Source organism: Euprymna scolopes, chromosome 14, assembly GCF_053919585.1.
Source record: "Euprymna scolopes isolate OS-2025 chromosome 14, ASM5391958v1, whole genome shotgun sequence".
In the NCBI taxonomy this organism is placed as follows: Eukaryota; Metazoa; Mollusca; class Cephalopoda; order Sepiida; family Sepiolidae; genus Euprymna; species Euprymna scolopes.
The window spans coordinates 15,622,423-15,646,394 of NC_136495.1; the positions used below are offsets into that span (position 1 = coordinate 15,622,423).

A 23,972-nucleotide genomic window follows, 5' to 3' on the forward strand; every position below is an offset into this window, starting at 1 on the left:
TTGATTTGAGTTCAAATCAATAAATGTTAAGGAGTCATAATAGGGGTCAAAGATAAAAAAAAAAATGATCTCTGGGGTCTCTACCAAATTACTTAGACAATTTCTGGTCTAAACATTTGAAATTTTACATAAAGGGTATTCAGAGATAGGGCAAGCTTTTTAATCGGTTTGGATTGAAAATTTTTAGTTACTAATATATGTATGTATGTATGTATGTTTGCATGTCCGCCTAAAACTTTCGACAGAGACGACGGATTTTTACAAGATTAGTATCGTTTTGAAGTTCGACCTTTCAGACGACAAATATTGTAAAATTGGCTAAAAACGTTAATATCTTCACCTTCAACTAGGCACTTTTCTACATGAAGGGCTCGCTTTCTTCGCCGATATTTTCGAAAGTCATCCTCTCCTTTCGATTGTCTAGCCTTAATTTAAACCTACGTCACTTCCGGTTTGGCGGTGGTCGTAACAGCAAAGACGTCACGTTTTTTCCCCATTCTTTTTCGCCTTTGCGGTACGGGTTCGAGCCTGCCTTCCTACTACCACTTTTTCTTTTTACTCAACATACACCTCCAAGTACCCGGGCAATGCCGGGCACCAATATATATATATATATAAGGTTCGTGTTGCATTTTTTCCTTTCTAAAGGAAACTACTTATCTTACATACAGAGTAATCACGTCAACACGCTGGTTCTCGTTAGATCACTGAAGTTAAGCAACGTTGAGCCTGGCCAGTATTGAATGGGTGACTATTTGTGGATACCAGATGTTGTATGTAGGAGGACGTCAACACCTCCCTGCCAAAGCTGCAAAAACCTACCGTCGTCATCTCCCCTGACTGGAATATACACACGACTGAAGATTATTTATGAATTTGATATTCCCATGAAATTTCCAACTTCGGAGGAAACCGGTCCATCCCACTAAGGGTGAACGTCACTGTCATACATACTTATCTTACTATTTGTTGTAATAATCAATAAAAACTGTATTAACAAAAGTATGTTACAGAAGTACACGTTCTGGTTCTGTGGCTATAACTGGCAGCAAATCGCTACCCAATAATGTGTTAGATTTGACCATAGTAATAATCTAAGCAGTCATATCAGTTTAGCCTATTATTATGCACTGAAGTTTCGATATTTTATGAATACAAAACTGTTTTTCCTATCTGTTCACCTCCACATGAGGGCAAAGTTAAACACAAGGTTAGTTATTAATGTGGGGAGAATCCAGCTCACTCAATATTGGAACAAAAGTAAAAATTTTGTCAGTCTCGGAAGATTTTACGTTCACTGATTAAGAGCAGAACAGACGTTTTTTAAAAAAATTTTTTATTATATTTTCACCCTAAACAAGGCAAATTGCCACTTTGGTGCAGGAGGTTACTATCAGGGGCAACAACTACCGGGGTACTATGTAGGGAGTTGGGCAGCAAGATGTCGGTTCACGTTACACTTGAACTTCTGCATGTCAGTACTGTTGTGGAAGCAGGAATCTGGAATGGAATTCCAAAGTCTAGCGGTTCTGGGGATGAAATTACTGGAGTAGAAAGATCTTTTACATCTAGGGATCTCTACTGTGTGGGGGTGGGATTTAGCAGCCTGTCGGGTTTGTCAAAGGTGCTCACGTCGTGGAGGTACAAGTGCTTGCAGTTCATCAGAACATTCACTACTAAAATACTTGTAGAACAGGCAGAGGGATGCAACATTTCGTCGATGGGACAGAGGCTGAAGCTTAGATGCCAGTTCAGGGCCAATCAGGTTGTCGACTCTCTTTTGAAGCTTGTCAAGGAGCGAGAGACTAGTAGCAGATTCACCAGCCCAAATGTGACAGCAATATTCCATACATGGGCGAATGGTCGCCTTATAGAGGTACAGGATACTTTCGGGTGTTAGTAGTTGTCTAGCACGGTAGATAGAGCTCACCTTTCTTGCAGCGGCCCTGGCAATGCTTTCAATGTAATTGTTCCAACTCATGTTTCCTCTGAACGTTAGGCCAAGGAGTTTGAAGGATGTACTCTCAGATAAAGAGTCATTGGCCATTGCTATAGGTGGTAGAGAGGGTTTCTTGTAATGATTGAATGAAACTAGTTTAGTCTTGGCGGCATTGAACATGACCATACATTTATGTCCCCATTCCACCACAGATTGGAGGTCTTCATCTAGTGTTTCTGCCATTTCTTTAGAAATTTGTTCATTCGTCTTCCTGTCGTGCCTGTTATAGAGTGTAGTGTCATCAGCATATATACCCATCTCAGAGGCAGTTTTGTCAGGGAGGTAATTTATGAATATTAGGAACAATAGAGGTCCAATAGAGGTAACGTAATATTAGAATATATACTATTTTTTTATTTAATTACATTTTCACCCCAAACAAGGTGCATTCCCACTTTGGTGTAGGGGCTACTATCAGGGGTAGCAACTACTGGGGCACTATGTTGGGATTTGGGCAGCAAGATGTTGGTTCACGTTGCACTTGAACTTCTGCATTTCAGTACAGTTAGAGAAGCAGGAATCTGGAATGGAATTCCAGAGTTTAGCGGTTCTGAGGAAGAAACTACTGGAGTAGAAAGATCTTTTACATCTAGGGATCTCTACTGTGTGGGGGTGGGATTTAGCTGCCTGTCGGGTTTGTCGAGGGTGTCTACGTCGTAGGGGCACAAGTGTCTGCAGTTCGTCAGAGCATTCACCATTAAAATACTTGTAGAACAGGCAGAGGGATGCAACGTTTCTTCGATGGGACAGAGGCTGAAGCTTAGATGCCAGTTCAGGGCCTATCAGATTGGCGACTCTTTTTTTAACCTTGTCTAGGAGCGAGAGACTAGTAGCAGATGCACCAGCCCAAATGTGACAGCAATATTCTATACATGGGTAAATGGTGACCTTATAGAGGTACAGGATACTTTCAGGTGTCAGTAGTTTTCTAGCACGGTAGAGAGAGCCTACCTTTTTCGCAGCGGCCCTGGCAATGTTTTCAATATAATTGTTCCAACTCATGTTTCCTGTGAACGTTAGGCCAAGCAGTTTGAAGGATGTACTCTCAGACAGGGAGTCACTGGCCATTGCTATTGGTGGCAGAGAAGGTTTCTTGTAATTATTGAAGGAAACCAGTTTAGTCTTGGCAGCATTGAATGTGACAATCCATTTTTGTTCCCATTCCACTACAGATTGGAGGTCATCCTCTAGTGTTTTTGCTATTTCTTTAGATATGTGTTCATTTGTTTTTCTGTCATGCCTGTTATAGAGTGTAGTGTCATCAGCATATATACCCATCTCAAAGGCAGTTTTGTCGGGGAGGTCATTAATAAATATTAGGAACAATAGAGGTCCAAGGATAGACCCCTGAGGCATTCCCGCATTTATATCACACTGTTTAGATGTATGACCGTCGAGGACAACCTAGGTTTTTCTCTTATCTAAGAAGGATTTAATTATGTTAAGTATTCTACCAGTGATACCGTATGATTTAATTTTCCTGAGGAGACCCTCATGCCATACACTGTCAAAAGCCTTAGATATATCTAGAGCTACCGCTCTGCCCTACCCCGCTTTGTCCAGTGAATGGTATATACGTTCAGAGATTACAGTGAGGATGTCAGCTGTGGAACGGGCTTGTCTAAATCCATATTGTTTGTCAGTCAGAAGTTTAGCATCTGTAAGGTGCCGGACTAGAGCATGGTTAATTATTGTCTCAAATATTTTGTCGAAAAGTGGGAGGAGGCTAATGGGGCAATAATTTGATGGGTCAGTTCTTTCACCAGAATTCTTGAAAACTGGTACCACAGAAGCAGTTTTACAACAGCCTGGAAAGTATGATTCATTAAGGCATTTGTTGTAGAGTTTGGAGAGAACTGGAGCTACTTCGGCTGAGCACTTTTTTAATAGCACAGCTGGGATGAGATCAGGTCCACATGCTTTTGAAGTGTCAAGGTTTTTTATGATAGCATGTACCTGAGCAGGGGTGATTTTCAGATCATCTAGCGTGGCGTCTGTCCGCAAAGGAAAGTCAGGCAGGAGGTGGTTGGAAGGGTCCAATGTGGAGTTCGAGGCAAACCGGCTGGCAAGCATATTAGCCTTGTCGGTTGCTGAGCAAACAACCTCGTGATTGTTGGTTAGTGGGGGAATTGTTGATTGCCCATTATTTACTACACTGTTGTAGATTTTCCAGAAGTCACGATTTCCTAATTTTTGTGCTTCGATGCGTTTTTTAGTGGTTTCAGTAAATTCTCTCTTAGCTGTCGCTATTTCTTTCTTAATGTTACTTCTAGCTTCTATATACTTCTGTTTGTTTGAACTGGACTTATGTCGGTTAAATCTGCGGTACGCATGCTGTCTTTGAGCAATGGCAGTTGCGCAAGTCGAAGTAAACCATTGGGAAGAGTGGGGCTTGCTATAAAATTTCCGCATGGGAACATGTGCTTCAATTGCAGTTTTGAACCATTCAGTGGTCTCATTTGCGAACTGTTCAGCAGGAAGAGAAAAAATATTTCCCCATGGGGCATCTCTGATAAGATCTCTGATGGCTTCCCAGTCAGCCTTTTTATACTATCTCGTTGTTTTTAGCAATGGCTCTTCAGTTTTGGGTCTAGAATTTAGGGCAATTTCTACCATTATCACTGCATGGTCAGCGTTCCCGAGTGGGCTGTCAGCATTTGTTATACAATCATCGGGAACTGTGGTCAGAAACAGATCTAGAAGTGATGCTTGTTGTTCTTGCTGGTCAGAGAAACGGGTTGGAAACGTAACAGGGAGTGAGATATACCAACACTATGTGTTGAGCTGCCCACTACATCTGTGTGAGTAGAGAATCCAAGCCAGTTTTTGTGGTGAACATTAAAGTCACTAAATACATGTACTTGTGCGCTAGTGTCAAAGGAGAGTGCTGTGTCTATGCTGTCAGAGACTTTGTTTATTATGGTGCAGTCCTGGGTCGAGGGAGAGCGGTAGAGAAAATAAAAGTAGCTAATGTGGTGTTGTATGTTTAGTCTAAAGCACATAAAGGCTTGATCATCCGTTTCTAGGTTTGTTTCTCTAATCAGGGGGAGGGTGTTACAAATGTAGACTCCAAGTCCGTGCATATGTCTGTCAGAGTCCTTACGGCAGAGTGGGAGATAGCCAGGCATGTTAAAGTAGTTAGAGGGGATGGAGGAGTGTAGGTCTCGCTTAGTGCTAAAATATCCGGGGTATTTGTTAGGAGAAATGCTTCAACATCAGCTAAATTAGTTCTAAGCCCACGGATGTTAGTGAATGCAAACCTCAAGGGAGGAGGCGAGTTGGATTTGTTTGTTCCTAGGCCTGGTTTAAGCTTATTTTTTGATTGTATTGTCATCATGGTTTTAAAGAGTTTCAGTTAGGTGAGGGGGAGCTGAACAAGAGGTTATGCAGAGTATCAGACATGCAACACAAGTAGACCATTAGCTGACCTTTCTTCAACTAGGACTGTGGCCTCAGGAAAGCCCATCGGGGATGAGTGCAGGGTCTCTTTCCATGCGCGACATGGCACTACAAACATCCCGATATTATATAACTGTTGATGAAGCAGCCGCTCTAAGCACTACCAAAGAGTTAGGGCACCTGTACTACCAGTCGGAAACAGCAGCCAGGAACTGTCAATCCGGTACCCTCAGCCCATCAGAAGAAGATCACCCCAATCTAATTGCACAGGCATGCGTGGTACTCGAGCACTCCCAAGTGCCCAGTTATGAGGGGTGGGATGTGTTGGGAGTGGGGGAACGGCATTCAATGCCCTAGACAAGAAACAAGATCTACCACTAAGTGTTTTGTCGAGTCACTTGTTATAGTGTCTCTGCAAAGAAGGAGTATGGAAGCCGGCGATAGACAGAGCCTATCTACTCCTTAAGCAATTTAGGTTTGCAGACCGGTAATTTGTTTGAGTCACCAGCTCTAGGAAGGTTGTCGTTCAAGACTGGAGAGGCCTCCCTTCCCTTTGGTTTAGTTTCAGAGTTTTCCTTCTCCTAGACGGGTGATCTGGGAAGATCTACTGAGTCCATCAGCCCTGAGAGGGTTTGCTCTGCGGCTGGGTCCTAATCCAGGTATTTCTGCGACCCCGCGTGTTTAGCTAATATTACAGGGTTAGTTTGTAGAGGTTATATATCTAATGAATAGTTACACTCCTCAAAGTGATTTAGGGGCATGCAGTGGAAGCGGTTTTGTGGGGAGGCTTGTTAGAAAAGCGTTAGTGCGGATTAGGAGTCTTACCTGAGGTTTTTCCATTTTTTTTAAACTTTGTTAGTTTAGGTTCAGGATAACGTTATAGTTTGAGTAGTTTATTTCTAGCCAAAAGACCAATAGTTGCGATAAAGAAAGAAAATGGCCGTCGAAGTCTTAGTTCAACAAAGATGAAAAATGATGTTTCTGACAATGATCTCATGCAGGTTGAAGAAAAAAAATATTCTAACTTGGCTGAAGATTTCGAAAATGATTCAATGGATTGCCACGCATTGGTTAATAGCCAATTTTTGGAAGTGTGAAATCTGTAATTTACCATGCGCATTGAAGTCTTATTCACAGTACGTTACAATAAAGAACCTTTTTCTTTTTTTTGTCTTTTTTAGTGAAGTAAACTTTCCATACAAACAATTACCTATATTTCGGCATATAAGGCGACCGTCAGATAAGACAAGGTACAAAATTGGAGTAAATTTTAATAAATTTATATTATATCGGTTGTTTGTTTAGCCTTGGCTAGAGATTGCAACATCCGGTGTCTTATGAAATAGTGATTTTTAAAGATAATTTTTTTTAACTTTAAGGGTCGTCTTATACTCCAAAATATACGGTATCTTTATCATTTATATGTGGAGTAAGAATTTCTTTCAGTTTCAGTTTTTAAAAACATTTGAACTCAGCCGCCATTTTATTTTTAGGCTGCTGTGTATATACATTACTCCAAATAATTATTCTTGACTGCTTGGCAATTCATTCGACCGCTTTTTTAGGGTTATTTTATGCTAGTACACAATTCCTATTGGAAACAAATAATTGCATACAAGTTGTTATTGTACAGAAAGCCGTGAGAGTGAATAAACTACATAAAATATCACATCATCTTGAAGTGTTCCTTTTAACAGATTCCAGCTCCCCCAAGAACGGTTGACGAACCTCTCAGAAGCAACAAACAGCAGTATCAGTCAAACCCTACCGTGTTTGAATATGTGTTTAAGTGACAGTTTTAGTCATTTAGAACCGCTTTAAAGCTTCACCGTTCACTCATTTTTCGACCAAATTTCAAACAATTATTACAGTTTATAGATCACCTTCTTAGCTATATTATGAAAAAAAAAATTAATTTTCATTCAGTAAAACAAAAGTTATGATGAATTTACTGGTGTTCAAAATCGTAAAAGTTCGCAAGGAGGTGAGCGACGTTTTCATGACTTGTTTCCCTAGTGTAACGAAGCCGGGCGAAACTGGATAACTTTGCTTCCTAGGTTGAGGGTGAGTGGGATGGAGCTGGGCGAGAGGTCTCAGTCCCATCTCGTGAGAAACCAACGACTTGTCAACGGTGACAAGTAAATTATTTGGAGTTCAAAAGGGTCAGGAAAGATAAGCCAGATGCCTGGTTAGTGAGGGAAACGCAAGGAGGTCAGGGGAGGGTCGACGAGTAAGTCGACCACGAATGTAAACGATAACATGATTTATTTAAGCCAACAAGTTGGGGGTGACGAGAGAGAACGAACAATCCCCGAAAACAATTGAATTAGTCATTCTAATTTCAAGGGGACAAATTGGTTAAATTCCGAGACAGATAACTAATTCTCGGAATTGAATCAAAAGGGGGTCGGTTGGGAAGGTAGAGAGAGAGAGAGAGAGAGAGAGAGAGAGAGAGAGAGAGAGAGAGAGAGAAAGAATTATGATTACCCGTCGAATAGAGAGGTTGGGCCGACTACGGAAGGAAGGGAGCATGACGTTTAATAAAACTACTGCGGAGATAGACGAACAAAGAGAATCGGGCAGTCTGTCGAACAAAGAAGTTGGGAAGCTATGCGTGCCGCCAGCCTCTTCTAATTAAAACGAAGAGAATTAACAAGACGACCACTTAGAGTTTTGTAAAATGCACTGTGGGGGTTGCATTCCAAGCCTGACGAAGTATAAGTGACGAGCCAAGCCTTGATGTATACCGAATCACTAAATGAACAGCCTAAAACTATCCTCATCGTTGTTGATTGTTTCCATTTATACTTGTGAAGACTGCCCTTCGATTTCAGCATAACCAAACTTGACTTTCCAGCCGTCGCAGACAGAGAGAGACGGCCACCGACGAGAAGACGATCACGACCGAAATTACCAAGAATTCCCGATTGGGTGTTACAACACTAGACGGCCAGATACCAACGTCCAATTCGGAGAGACTCAGTAGCAGAGGGAGAGAGACAGATGCTTGTGCGGGGTCCGAGGCTCGAAGGAGCGAAAATATAGCCCACCGTCCTTAGGGTTAGTGCACGTCGTTTTTCACCGTGCACGCGTGACCCCTGCGAGGGAGAAAGGGTTATATTAATGGTGCCGTGACCAGGATTTCCCTCGCTAACCAGGCATCTGGCTTATCTTTCCTGACCCTTTTGAACTCCAAATAATTTACTTGTCACCCGTTGACAAGTCGTTGGTTTCTCACGAGATGGGACTGAGACCTCTCGCCCAGCTCCATCCCACTCACCCTCAACCTAGGAAGCAAAGTTATCCGGTGTTGCCCTGCTTCGTTACACTAGCAACCACGTCGCTTCAGCGACTAGTGTTGGTACTAATTCACCGCTATCGCAAAAAGGCATGTAACAAGTGAAACAGAGAGAATGAAAGCAGATGAGTGCCGTACATTGTTTTATATTGTACATATGTGTATGTTATGTTTATGGGGCAAAAAATAAGACTAAAACTAAACAAAGAACAAGTGAATTTTTTGGAAGCCTGAAAAAATCCTGGACTACAATAGAAAAATGCAAGCATGAAAATTAATATGGTTAAGTTTAAACATGGAAAAGTAAATGACTAGTTGTTAAAACTAGAAAAGAAAAGGGCAAGATATTCTAGTAAAAAATATAATAAATTTATAACTTCTTCATTCTCCCTTATTATAACTTCCAAAATGACTGGTAGTTCCTTGATCGTATTACATAGTATTTGTGTATAGTTCTTTTCACTTTGTAGTGACGCTATTACTGCGTCTTGCAGCAGTTCCCTTAATTTCGGGATTAATCGCGACAATCCGTCTGCGTGACTTAACTTCGCAGATGTAAGAAATTACATACTGAAATTGTAATTCAGTAGAATGGTCCCCCATCTTCGTAGTCTGTTGGCTGTGTAAGTTGGCGGACCTTTTTTAGAGCCAAAGATGGTTATAAGCGGCTTATGGTCAGTTTGGAATTTAAATTTACAACCGTGTAAAAATCGGTGGAATTTCGTAACACTGAGTATGATCCCCAGAATAAGTTTGTCGCATTCCTTAGAACGAAAACTTTTAGCTTTTTTGTCGTTCTTTTTAGTGACACATTAATAACTATCTCACCCTCAAAATTTATTTTGTCATCCGTTACCGATATTGCGACTTTATTCGTCTTTGTTAACGTGAGCTTTCCTATTCTCTTCCACGTGTGAAAATTTATAATTGATAAATCCGACCCTGAATCGAGCTGCTGTTTTACTTCTTTATTTCTGATTCTCACCGTAACATATTTCCTTATGTTCTCTATTGGTGAACGGCCCATTTTTGCAGTTTTGACGGAGCTCTTTTTTTGCTACATTTGTTCTGAAATATGAGGCCTTGTGCCCTGCTCGCTTCCATAGGTCACATGTTATTTCCCTTTGGTACTGACATGCATTGTACCCATGATGTTCTCCACATTTACTACAAGGGGTCCTAGGATTTTGTCTATCCTGATAATTTTGTGAAGAGTTCTTTTTGCCTCTTCGTTGGTAATTGCTGGCAGGTGTCCTTTATTTCCGAAGCGTAATTTTTTTATGTGAGCGATACCTGCTTTCTCTATGTTTCAGGAATCTTGCTTCATTGCCACGAACCGCTGACAATCTTCAGCCAGTTCCCGAAGCGTCAAATCAGGTTCTAATTTCAATTTATTTAGAGCACATCTTATATCGGCGTCTTTTGTGGCTATCAAACCTTGAGTGAATATTAAGCATTTGAAATTGTCCGCCATTAATAACGACAATTTGAAATCGTCACAGTGCTTATTAACTATAGACGAAAAAGTCGTATAGTCCTGACTCTCCCCACGTGTAAGATTCATTCATTTCCATCTTTTATGAAAAGTGATTATTTTTGGACAGTATAACTCCATTAATAGTTTCACTGCCTGGTCAAACGACAATTCGTTGGTTTTTCTTGGTAAAATATAGTCCACGAATTTGTTATGTTCGGATGTACCTAACTTCCGTAGCAATAAACGAACCTTCTTTTGATCAGTCCATGCACTGCAATCAATCTTAAAAAGGTCTTCAAATCTTCTGAAATATGCCTCAAACGTTAGGTCTTCCTAAGGAGCATAGTGAAATGTATCAATAGCTGACCAGATAACATTTTGGGAAAAGGCCGTGCTGGTTTCTTCTCCGCTGTCCTTATTCACTAAAATTTGCGTTATCAAATCCATTTTTTATCTGACTAGTTTTGTTGCTCTAAATGTAATTTTTTTCAATTCCAATATTTGTTCGTTCATTTCTTTCCAATCTTTTTCGTTCATTTCTTTCTTTTCGCTTTCCCATTTTTCTTCGAAGAATTTAATTAAATTTTCAAATATTTGTTCGCTCATTTCTTTCTTTTCTCTTCCTTGTTTTTCTCCGAAATATTTAATCAAATTTAAGTGTTTCTCTTCGTTTTGTTTCTGTATTGCCAATTGTTTCTCTTGTATTGTCAATTGCTCTTCTCAGAACCTTCTTTTCAAATTCTAATTGTTGACTTTGTTGGAATTTCCAAAATTTGTTTTGCAAAATCGTCCATTTTTTGGACGATATGGAATTACTTAATATGACAAAATGAGTTTTTTCTTATAGTACCAATTCTATAGAAAAAAAAACCTTTACAAATTTCGTACCTGGTTATTTAACGAATGTTTCTTTCATATATTTATTTCCTCGTGTGGAAATTTTCCGGAGAAAATAATTCGACGTTTGCATATATACAGAAAGCAGTAGATTTCGCTTGTCATTTTTCAATTTTCGTAACGTGTAGGTATTGGGTTCAATTCCTTGTTGATCGTACACATTTTTTCCTCTTTTTTCCCTAAAATAGAAAAAGTTACTTATCTTTGAGTTTATAGCATTGATTTAATATTGGGTATTCTTTTTTATCTCTGTGCAAAAAAGAATGTCCGTTTTTCGTTAACACTTTATTTGTCGTGCTTAGCGAAATCTTTTTTTTCTTCTTCGACGTGCAGTCTCGTCGACCAGTGAAAAGTTTATGTTAATCGGATTAAAATCCGACGTTGTTTGTGCGAATACTCGCTTTAGCCAATAAAATAAAATATACTATCATTTACTTTTGCAGAAGTTTTTTTCTTTTACCAACGCTAATGCCTTTTAACCATACGGCGTATTAGCAAGACATGCTTTTTAGGAGGACAAATTTTTTTCAACATTACTTGTTTTTATAGGGATGGAAAAAAGTTTTGTTTTTGTACTTACTGAAAACCTAGTCTCGTTAATTCAGTAGTAATAATTCTCCACACAATTCGTCTTATGAGTTCTGTTTCAACTCGCAGTTTACACTTTTAGTAGCTTTTTTAACAGCAAGATAAGGCTTTGACGACGTGTTTGTAAAATCCTTTTTTTTTTTTTTTTGGCAAGAATTGTTGTCCTTTTCCGAAGTGTTCTTTATCCAATATTTGTGGATTATTACGCTCGAATGTTGGTTTTTCCCAACGTAGACAAGTAGTTTTTCACGTTCTTCACCGAACTTTTGAAAAATACTTTTGAAGTTTTGAATCCCCCCCCTCCAAATTATTTCGAATATCCGCATGTGTTCTTTTTTTACATTTTGACCGTCAAATGCTGTCTTCCAATGGCTGTTTTCTTTCGAGTGAATTCGTTGCCCGAATGTTCGTCATTCAGTTGTTGTTAGCAATTATTGTGGATTGATCCGGTAAGTTCTTGAATCGTCCTCGTCAGCCAGCTGTTGTAGACCCGTGGTAGGGGTAGTGTAAAGTGTATAAAATATAATATGTATTTATCATAAAGAATACAGGAGCCACTAAAGTGGTATAAGAGGAACGTGTTCGCAGTATACGGTTAAACATGGTATGAATGTCTGCAGTTAGTCTCTGAAACCAGTGGTTGATTCCACTTAATTCTCAAAATAGGGGAGAATTTGTACCCCACAACACTTATCATGCTCGCGTTTTTCTATTGTAATTTAATATAAATAACTAAAAAGTAATCGACACTTACGCATGGTGTATGTGATGGAGTACCATCCAGAACTGCGTTCATCCATGTGACTACCGCCTGGGGAGTACCAGCTTTCTCTTCTTTGTCGTAACTCTGAAAAAATATATAAAAGTAAGTATTTATTTAAAAAAAAAATGTAATGTATATCCTCTGTTAAAAATAACACGAAAAAATATACGTTACCAGTATTCGTACTAATATACATATAAAAATCATAGAATTAGGTTAGTAATTTCTTTTTATATATAAATTATTATTATAATTTCTGATGACCCCAAGAAATGTTATATTTTAATATTATTATTAATATTACTTAAGTGTTCTTATTAGTGAGGATAGTAAGGATAAGAGTCTTAAGAGTGTTCATGGAAACATTAACACGTATATATAAAGAGAGAGGGAGAGTTTATAAATGAGAGAGATTGCATATAAATACATTTTGAGAAGGTGTTTTCATATCTAGATAGACAGACCGATAATTGAGAGGTTTGCATTTATGCCGATGGATTGACAGGTTGGCATTTATGCTTTGACAGTTCGTATGAACGGGAGTGTTTGTATAACATAAATAGACACATATACTTTCTAACACATATATTTTTTAGATGATGAATTTCAAATAGTTTGTACACATAAATAGACAATACATTTTCATGTAATGATGGACACAGCAGACGGCAGTTATAAAAATATAATGAGCCTTTATTCTTCCACTGACCGGTTGGTGGCTTTGCATTCAGGAATTCAAAGCTTCACATATTAAGTTTCAAAGTGACCGTCTCGCTTCTATGCGTTCGAATTCCAAACTCCAGACTATCTTCTGTCGTTCTCAAACTCCCTCTTAGTTTCTCCCCTAACTAACTAACTCTCACTTCCTATATTGAGAAATCCATGCATGTCCGGCCAACGTGACCACAATTCACGTGCCATCATATGCACGACCTGCACGTTTCCGAACATTCTGATTTCCCATTTTTTTCTTTGTTGTTTTCACAAAGGAATTCAACCTACATATCTAATTCATTTAACCCATATTTTATTATCCACATTCTTTCTAATAATGAATAGTTTATTTATTATTTATTTTATCAGAATGCACAATTTACTGGAGATTCCATTTAAACCTATTGTTCTTTAAAACTTATCTCCAGGGTTCGATTTCTGCTTTCTCTCATTTTATTTTCATTTTAACTAAATCTCTCTATTTTTATACTTACATGAAAAGGGGGCAGCCCTTATCATGTAACAGAAAAAAACACTCACCCACCGTAAATGTTTTATTATTATTATTATTATTATTATTATTATTATTATTATTATTATTATTATTATTATTAGATCACAAGGAGCTTTCACACAGGTCACAAAGGATCTCTCCTTGAGAATAACCTGCGGTGTTTCCTGGAAGCTGAGGGACAACGAGTCTCCCCAGATTTCCAATACTCTTCACCTCTTTTGATAGCATTTGCAAACGAGTTTCCATTATGGCAACATCCGCCTACCATTGATTTTTGCGCTAGCGACGGCAATTGGTCTCCACTGGAGTTTGAGCAATATGCCTCCCCAAGGTACCAGTTCGCTTGGCATTTGTCCACCAGAGTTCTAGTCAGCGCTCTCTCCTCGGTCTTTCCATCCTCTTTGAGCCCTCTCGGCTATTTGGCACCATTCTTTTTTTTGGGGGGGGTGATTGGGTAATGGGAGAGGGGATAGAGAACTTATAGACATGCAGTTCATTCGTCTTGATTCCATGTAACGCTTCGTGCTTTGTCTCAGCAACAGCTCGTCTGGCCCGCAAATGTGGCTCATGTGTATTAGTTTCCGCATTCAAGGGTTTTCCTTAATATTTCAACTGTTTTAATTATTGTTATTCGTTGTATCTTTCCAGCCATTCATCTGATTCCAATTTCTCCCATTCTTTTTTCTTTGTCTTCTTTACATTTTCACCTCAAACAAGGCACATTGCCACTTTGATGTAGGGGGCTACTATCAGTGACAACAGCTACTGGGGTACTATGTAGGGGGTTGGGCAGCAAGATGTCGGTTCACGTTACACTTGAAATTCTGGATGCAAGTACAGTTGGGGAAGCAGGAATCTGGAATGGAATTCCAAGGTCTAGCGGTTCTGGGGATGAAATTACTGGAGTAGAAAGATCTTTTACATCTAGGGATCTCTACTGTGTGGGGTGGGATTTAGCTGCTTGTCGGGTTTGTCGAGGGTGTTTACATCGTGGAGGCACAAGTGCTTGCAGTTCGTCAGAGCATTCACCATTAAAATACTCGTAGAACAAGCAGAAGGATGCAACATTTCGTCGATGGGACAGAGGCCGAAGCTTAGATGACAGTTCAGGACCTATCAAATTGGCGACTCTCTTTTGAACCTTGCCTAGGAGTGAGAGACTAGTAGCAGATGCACCAGCCCAAATGTGACAACATTACTCCATACATGGACGAATGGTGGCCTTATAAAGGTACAGGATACTTTCGGGTGTTAGTAGTTTTCTAGCACGGTAGAGAGAGCCTATCTTCTTCGTAGCGATCCTGGAAATGCTTTCAATGTAATTGTTTCAACTCATGTTTCCTCTGAACGTTAGGTCAAGCAGTTTGAAACATGTACTTTCAGATAAAGAGTCTTTGGCCATTGGTGGTAGAGAAGGTTTCTTGTAGATATTGAAGGAAACCAGATTAGCCTTGGCAGCATTGAATGTGACAATCCATTTTTGTCCCCATTCCACTACAGATTGGAGGTCATCCTCTAGTGTTTCTGCCATTTCTTTAGATATGTGTTCGTTTGTTTTTCTGTCGTGACTGTTATAGAGTGTGGTGTCATCAGCATATGTACCCATCTCACAGACAATTTTGTAAGGGAAGTCATTTATGAATATTAGGAATAATAGAGGTCCAAGGATAGACCCTTACGGTACTCCCGCATTTATATCATATTTTTTAGATCTATGACCGTCGAGGACAACCTAGGTTTTTCTCTTATCTTTGAAGGATTTAATTATGTTATTTATTATTCCAGAGGAGACCCTCATGCCATACCCTGTCAACAGAAGAGACGTTGTGAGCCTGTTGTTGTTCTATCGTTATTTCCATGGCAAGTGCTCGTCTGAGCTCCGTTCTCTGTCCCCCCTCGCCAATCTTTTAAAAAAAACACAAGACTATCTGAAACCACCGTCAATAATTTTCCCCACTCCTTATCTGTGCCTAAATCAAAACGTAGATTCGATGAACAAAGCTTCTTTCTTAGAACTGCACGCCTGTGGAACTCTGTTCCGCTTGCCTGTTTCCCTCCCGACTTCAACCTGGATGTCTTCAAGTCCAACACAAAGAAATTCCTGATGAACCACCCCCTAAGACTTATCCCCGAGTGGCCATGGGGCCTTGATAATTGGTGAACTCCATGTAAAATATATATATATATATATATATATATATAGAGAGAGAGAGAGAGAGAGAGAGAGAGAGAGCTACCGCTCTACCCTCCCCCGCTTTGTCCAGTGAATGGCATATACGTTCAGAGATTACAGTTAGAATGTCTGCTGTGGAACGGGCTTGCCTAAATCCATATCGTTGGTCAGTCAGAAGTTTAACATCTGTAAGGCGATGCACTAGAGCTTGGTTAATTATGGACTCATATATTTTGACGAAAAGTGGGAGGAGGCTAATGGGGCGATAATTTACTGGGTAGTTCTTTCACCAGAATTCTTGAAAACTGGTACCACAGAAGCAGTTTTCATGCAGTTCGGAAAGCAAGATTCATTAAGGCATTTCTAGAGTTTGGAGAGAACTGGAGCTACTTCGGTTGAGCACTTTTTTATAGCACAGTCGGGAGGAGATCAGGTCCACATGCTTCTGAAGTGTCAAGGTTTTTTATGATAGCATACATCTGAGCAGGGGTGAGTTTCAGATCATCTAGCGTGGCGTCTGCCCGCAAAGGAAAGTCAGGGAGTGGGTGGTTGGCAGGGTCTAGTGTGGAGTTTTAGGCAAACCGACTGGCAAGCATGTTAGCCTTGTCGGTTGCTGAGCAAACAACCTCGTGATTGTTGGTTAGTCGGGGAATTGTTGATTGCCCATTATTTACTACACTGGTGTAGATTTTCCAGAAGTTACGGGTTCCTAATTTTTGTGCTTCGATACGTTTTTTTGGTGGTTTCAGTAAATTCTCTCTTAGCTGTCGCTATTTCTTTCTTACAGTTACTTCTGGCTTCTATATACTTCTGTCTGAACTTTACTTATGTCGGTTAAATCTGCGGTACGCATGCTGTCTTTGAGCAGTGTCAGTTGCGCAAGAAGAAGTAAACCATTGGGGAGACTGGGGCTTACTATAAAATAAACCTTTTCAAAGTTTTTCGGAATTGTTCCTAGTTTTCCTACTACTAAAGGTACTATCTTGATTTTTTTCAGAATCAATATCCCTTTCAGCTCTCTAGCTGGCTCTGTGTTTTTGCCTCGTTTCTCCTTTTCTTTGATATTTATCCTGTGGTTAGCTAGAACAGCAAAGTCTACGATTTAGCAGGAAATTTCTTTTTTGTTAATTATTACGACATCCGGTCTTCTTGCTTGGACGGGTTTATCCATTTGTATTTCTCGTTTTCAATTACTGTTGCTGGCTTGTGCTTGTACCATTTGTCCATGCATTCGAGATGCAGTTGTTTGCACAATTCCTAGTGTACTGTCCCTCCCATTTGGTCGTGTCTGTTCTTGTATTCTTTTTGGGATAATTTACTACATTCACTTACTATATGGTTCATCGTTTTGTCTCTTTGTCCACAGAGTCTGCATTTGCTGTTTTCTTGCGTTTTGTCGATCTTTGCTTTGATGTGGTTGGTTCTTATCGAGTTATCTCGTGCTGCAGTTATTAGGGATTCAGTTTCTCTGTTCACGTGTCCTTTTCGCATCCATGTCCAAGTGTTTTCATTATTCTCATCTTTTGTCATACTTATGAATCTTCTGTGTAGTTATTTCGCTTCTCATTTTTCTTTTCTTGTTCTTATCCTTTGTCTCTCTGTTTTTTGTTTTATTGATTTTTTCAGTTCCCCATTATTATTCTTTAGTGTTTTGCGTTATGTATTTTATTATTATTCTTTTTGTTGCTGTTGTTGTTAGAGAATAGCCAGGCGGAAGCGGTGAATTATTTGTTTATCTCTCTCTCTCTCTCTCTCTCTCTCTATATATATATATATATATATATATATATATATATATATATATATATATATATATATAAATATATATATATATATTTATATATATATATATATATATTTATATATATATATATATATATATATATATCATTTATTTATTGTTTAGTTGTTGTTTCACTAAGGATAATAGTCTGCAATAAATGAATAAATAATATCATTTCAATAAACATTCCAATTATTACACTTATCAATCTATCTAGTGATGAGGGGATAACAGTCTATCATGTTTTAACAGGTTATCAAACTTTGTCAAACTCTGTGACCGGTCAAATTTGCATCGGAAGATGTGAACGGTGATTGGAAGTGACGTGTCATATGTCACGTGTTTTGGTTTGCACAAGCGTAGTTGGCAGTTAGATCTGGGATACCAAAAGAGACAGATACGCTAAAAATGGGTCACCACATGAGAGGAGAGAAGTTACAAAATGGAGGTATATAAGACCCCACCCAAGCCAAAATCGATTACTCCCTTCTGCTATGACGAATACCTGGGAGTGAATAAACGATATAAAATCTTACATCATCTTGAATCCTGTCTTGAAGTTTTCCTTTTAACAGATTCCAGCTCCCCCAAGCACGGTTGACGAACCTCCCAGAAGAAACAAACAGCAGAAACAGGTATGTCGTTATGTATTTGTTACATGTATTATGTTCTGACACGCGCGCACAAACACCACTAGATGAGATGAATCACATGCAATAAAATAGACATTTAGGACCACAACCCATTACACAACAAATACAACGTACATACATACATATGGTCAGTTTAGAATAAAAGAACAACATACATTTATTAGTGCCACGTACACATTAAACACACCACGATTCAACTATATATACAGGTACGTTAATTTGGTATTGTATAGACATCCGCCCGAAACGTAACATACGTTTTGTTTTAGCTTCCCCTTCCAACTTGAAATGGTTACTTCCGGAAACTAAAAGTTTTTATTTTTGTGCAACGGGACGGATTTATATTTACATACAAATAAATGCACATTGATCCTTATTATATAGTGGGGCTAGTTAATATAAACGGGTTCAGATGTCGTATATTGTCTCCTAAGATCATTTAGCAAAGATGTATCGATTGTGTATTGTTAGCATTTAATAAATACATCTGTTTTTAGATGACTTTGGGGGGGATTTCTCTAATTATCATCTTTAAAGTTTTTTATGTTTTTGATTTGCTGTTCTCTCCTCTTTCTTTTTTACTCACGTTCACCTCAAACAAGACATATTGGCACTTGGACGTATGGGGCTACTATTTGGGACCATGTTTAAAGGAGATGAGCTAGATATATGTTTACATTACATTTAAACTTCTGCATGTCATTACAGTCAGGGAACATGTAACAGGGGGGGAATTTCAAAGTCTAGCAGTTTGAGGGAAGAATCTGTTTGAGTAGAAAGCGTTTCGGTATCTAGGGATCTCTACAGTGAAGGGGTGAGATTTTGTTACTAAATGAGTTTATCGGGAGTATGTAGTGTGATAAGTTCATCAGAGCACATTTCATTAAAATACAGGCACAGCCATGCAACATTACGACGATGGGACAGAGGTTGGAGCTTAGTTGACAATGTGGGACCTATTAGATTAGATACTCTTTCTTGGACTCTGTCTAAGAGGGAGAGACTAGTGGTAGATGCAGCAATACTCCACGTGTGGGCAAATAGTAGCCGTATAGCGATACAGAGTATTCTCGGACATGAAAAATTTTCTAGCATGGTAGAGGGAGTCTATCTTCTTTGCAACAGCGTTTGCAATGTTCTCAATGTATTTGTTCCTATTCATATTGCCCGTGAATGTTTAACCGAAGAGTTTATCGGTTGTCGAGAAGGCTTCTTGTAATTGTTAAAGAAAAGAAACACTAGTCTTAGTGTCCTTAAATGTTACCATTTATTTACAGCCCCATTTCACTACGGACTGGAGGTTGTTTTCTAAGGATTCTGCCATTGCCTTAAATATTTGCACACCCGTTTTTTCCTTGTGCCTATTATGGCAAATATATCCATCTCAGGCACAATGTTATCAGAGAGGTTGTTATAAATATCAGGAATAATAGAGGTCCAAAGATCGACCCATGAGGCACTTCCACATTAAAATGCTATTTGGATGCATGTAAATCAAGGACAACATGGGGTCGAGATGAAAGTGTGATGTTTACTGATATCACAAGGTGGTCGGCATTTCCAAGTGGAGTATACACATTTTTCACACAATCTTCATGCAGGTATAGGTTAGGTATAGGTCTAGAAGTGAAACTTGTTGATATTCACGATCTGGGAAGTAAGTCGGGAACATAACTGTGTAAAGGGATTGAGTTATAGCGAAACGAAGAGTATAGCGTCCAGCTGCATCTATGTAACTCGAAGAACCAAGCTACTATGGAGGACATTGAAATCATCAAGCGCATGTACTTGTGCGTTAGTATCTAAGTAGACTGCTGCATCTATTTTGTCAGAAACGTGGTCTTAAATCGAAGGAGAGCAGTAAAGAAAATATAAGGAACTAACGCATTGTTGAAATAGTTGTCTAAAGCACACGAAAGCTTAATCATCTAATTCTAGAGTTTTCTTAAGATGAGGATTTTAGGCATAACAACAAACTGTACAGATGTGATACTCCTATTCCACCAGGAGAAGCTACAAGAACAAGAGTAATAACTATACAGAAGCGATATCTAAACCATTCGATATTTGCTTGACTTAAATGCAATAAATGTATGTACTATAGATGTAATAAAATGAACACTCCTACGTTTGATGTCTGAATCCGTAACTGCCCTCTGAGCTTAAATAATAAGTTTCCTTGCTTCCAAATAAAGGATAGCACTTCTATATTATTATTGTTATTATTATTATTATTATTATTATTATTATTATTTCAACAACAACTGAACTCCAATCTCTGGTCCTCCCTCGCCAATCTTTCACGAAAAACACCCGTCTAGCTGAATCCACTGTGAAAAATTTCCCCCACTCTATATATGTGCCTAAATCAAAACGCGGATTCCATGAACAAAGCTTCTTTCTTAGAACTGCACGCCTGTGAAACTCTGTTCCGTCTGCCTGCTTCCCACCGGACTACAACTTGGATGTCTTCAAGTCCAATGTTAACAAATTCCTAATGAACCGCCCCCTTAAGTAAACACTTCATCAAATCTCCACACTAACGTAATTTACTTGCAATAACCCTTATCCCTGAGTGGCTTCCGGGCCTTGATAAGTGGTGATCACTGTGTAAAAAAAAACAAAAACAATAACAACAACAATCTACCACGCTCTCCAAAAAGGTGATGGCATCAACCTCGGCTGATACTACACAAGAGAGTCGTGAAGACTCAAGGAGGATAGAAAGATCGAGAAGGTAGAGTACTAACCAAGCCCCTACTGGAAAACTACAAAGAATACTGGGACCATGAGTTATTTCCAATTGTAATAGAAAGTGGTGGATAGTGATGGAAATCTGTGAAGACTTGTTGTCTCTTAGGCTCCTAGAAACACCACCGATTATTATCAGTGAGCAATCAATGATAACCTTAACATGGCTGACCTGAGAACGTCAGATTCAGGTCACCTCTTTTGAAAACAATATGCTTAAGCATAACATAATAAAACTTTCAAGGGAAAAAAAGCTCGGCCTGTTACATTGATCTGAGCATTACAATCTCAGCCAATCAGAATACTCCACATATAGCTGAGCCTCTTATGACCAGATAAGTAGATTCATAGATTTTGATGATCATTTATGTCTTTTGCTCGACTTCGTTCTTGTGAATCAAATCCATTTACTTAGTCATCCTCTAACCATACTACTAAAGACCAATCCTAAGAGTAACTTCGTATGCTTATATATTCTATTATATGCAGCACAATAATGTTCCCGTCAGATCACCGAAGTTAAACATCGTTGAGCCTGGTTAGTACTAAAATCTGTGAGCATTCGGGAATACCAGGTGCTGTATGTGCTTATTATCCAGTCACTAATTCCAATCGTCCTGAACTTTTTGTTACTGGAATCAAGCAGTGCTAACGCAGGATGATCAGATGGTCCTTGTTGTTTCGACGGACGAACACTCTATTCCTCTTTTCTATTAACTATTAAATTGTTTGTTTGTTTTTTTTACATGGAGTTCACCACTTATCAAGGCCCAATGGCCACTCGGGGATAAGGGTTATTGTGTGTACAGTAATCAAAGGGATAGTGTAGCAATAGTATTGGAGAATTGATAAGGTGTCATTACTTAGGGGGCGGGCGATTCATCAGGAATTTGATTGTGTTGGACTTGAAGACATCCAGGTTGAAGTCGGGAGGGAAACAGGCAAGCGGAACAGAGTTCCACAGGCGTGCAGTTCTAAGAAAGAAGCTTGTTCATGGAATCTACGTTTTGATTTAGGCACAGATAAGGAGTGGGGAAATTATTGACGGTGGTTTCAGTTAGTCCGGTGTTTTTTTAAAAAGATTGGCGAGGAGGGACCAGAGAATGGAGCTCAGACGAGCACTTACCATGGAAATAACGATAGAACAAAGACAGGCTCGCTACGTCTCTTTTGTGTGAAAGAGGTTGCAGGGAAGAGAAAAGGCCACGAAGTCTATTTTGTGTTTATAACGCAAATGACGTCATACATAAAATAAATTGATTTTGACTGATTTCACAACTTTATTTCCTTTCAGATTTTTTATGTTGTCAATAGTTTCTTTTGCCTTTAATTCAAACTTGAAATCTGTAAATCGCAATGAATTTCGATTGTCGCAATATGTCACGATAGAAATCAGGGAATCAGAATTAATGGCTGACACATAATTATTATGTCAAGACATTTATTTTAAAGTAATTTCAACGCCTTCAAACTGTCAAATAAGAAGTTATTCATAATTTCCATGAAAATTTAAAGGCACAATTTAAGTATGTATCATTCGAATTATTTGAACAACTGTTTTCAACTTGGATATTTTTCTCGCGTCTCAGTCGATGCAACTTTCGATCTTCTTCAGGTACCTATTGTGGAACTCGAGAATCTTTCTATGGAACTCGGAAATCTGTGAGAATAACACTCAAGATGGCAACAATAGGTTGAATAATTCAAATAATACAAATTATCAATTTTCATCTAAATAAAATTCCGAAACACAAGTCAAGTAGCATGGTTTATTTGTGCCCCTAAACGAAACGAAGTTTTTACTTATACCCCTATTATAAAAATAACAGGACTTACCTCCTCCATCTTGCGTTCAATATCGGCTCCAAGACCGGATTTCTTTGCCCTGTTTGCCATTTTTAGAGCGGGAGTGACGGTACTGTTTTACCAAAAAGATATCTGAAACGTATAATGCGGAGAAACGAATATCGTTAAAAGGAATAGACACACAAATATTTACTTATTTTCCAAATGTTTGTCTTTTATTGGTAACGATTTGCATACAACTCACTAATTATAATTTTCACAGCTCATTATAACAGCTCATTAATTATAATTTTCACAACTTGGATTTCATTAACACGTAGAAAGAAATTCTTTCAAGAGTTTCACAGCCCACGTATGGGACCTTTCTTGTTGATACATTGAGTAGTTATTTTTTTTTATCGAGAACATATTTATATAAGTTATAAAGCGGATTTTATCTGCATTTTTAGATTAAATACATCCACACTTACTTTGCAATACAATAATCCCCCGAATTCTGTAGTAGTTAGAAGTCGGCATATATTTTCTTTCTATTGTATGTATTTTATTTTTTGTTAACTTCCGGTAGTCCGGACATCAGTTAGCATCGCAGCAAGTATTTTAATAATTCAAATTATTTTATTCTATCGATCATGGCATTTAAATATGTTTTCCGATAAAACGTTACGCACATGCACACACACATACATACACACACACGTATATATATATATATGTATATATATATATATATATATATATATATATATATATATATATCAATTTACATATATGAATATACATATATGAATATACATATATGCACATTGCAATCGAAAAATAAATAAACAAAAAATAAAATAAAATTGATGAGTAAGAGGCGATTCTAGCTGCTTGATGCCTTAAAATAGGGATTATGAATATACTCATATGTGTATAATAAATGTATTTTAGTGTCTGAAGAGTAGCTATTTGGGGAATACTTTTATATGATATAATATTTAATTTTGTCTAAATAGTTATGAAACAATTGTTACGCACAAGGAAATACACCATAAGATGTTCTTATTTTATATTTGTTTTCTTGATTTTGCGAAAATATTATATGCATGCTCGATTATGTAAACTGTTAATCATAAAATTTAATTGAGTCAATTAATATTGAGTTTAATTTATTG

The 23,972-nt window shown here is 38.4% G+C and overlaps 1 protein-coding gene across 1 annotated transcript in view; it reads right to left on the minus strand.

Moving 5' to 3' along the window:
* The window catches only part of LOC145292868 (transgelin-3-like), a 74,653-nt gene that overhangs the window by 20,288 nt on the left and 30,393 nt on the right, over positions 1–23,972 (minus strand). Inside the window, exons 2-3 of the mRNA XM_080138976.1 lie at positions 22,846–22,947; positions 12,413–12,505 (exon numbers count right to left, since the gene is read on the minus strand). Coding sequence (XP_079995102.1) covers positions 12,413–12,505; positions 22,846–22,905 — 153 coding nt within the window. The 5' untranslated portion in view covers positions 22,906–22,947. The remainder of the gene's footprint in view (positions 1–12,412; positions 12,506–22,845; positions 22,948–23,972) is intronic.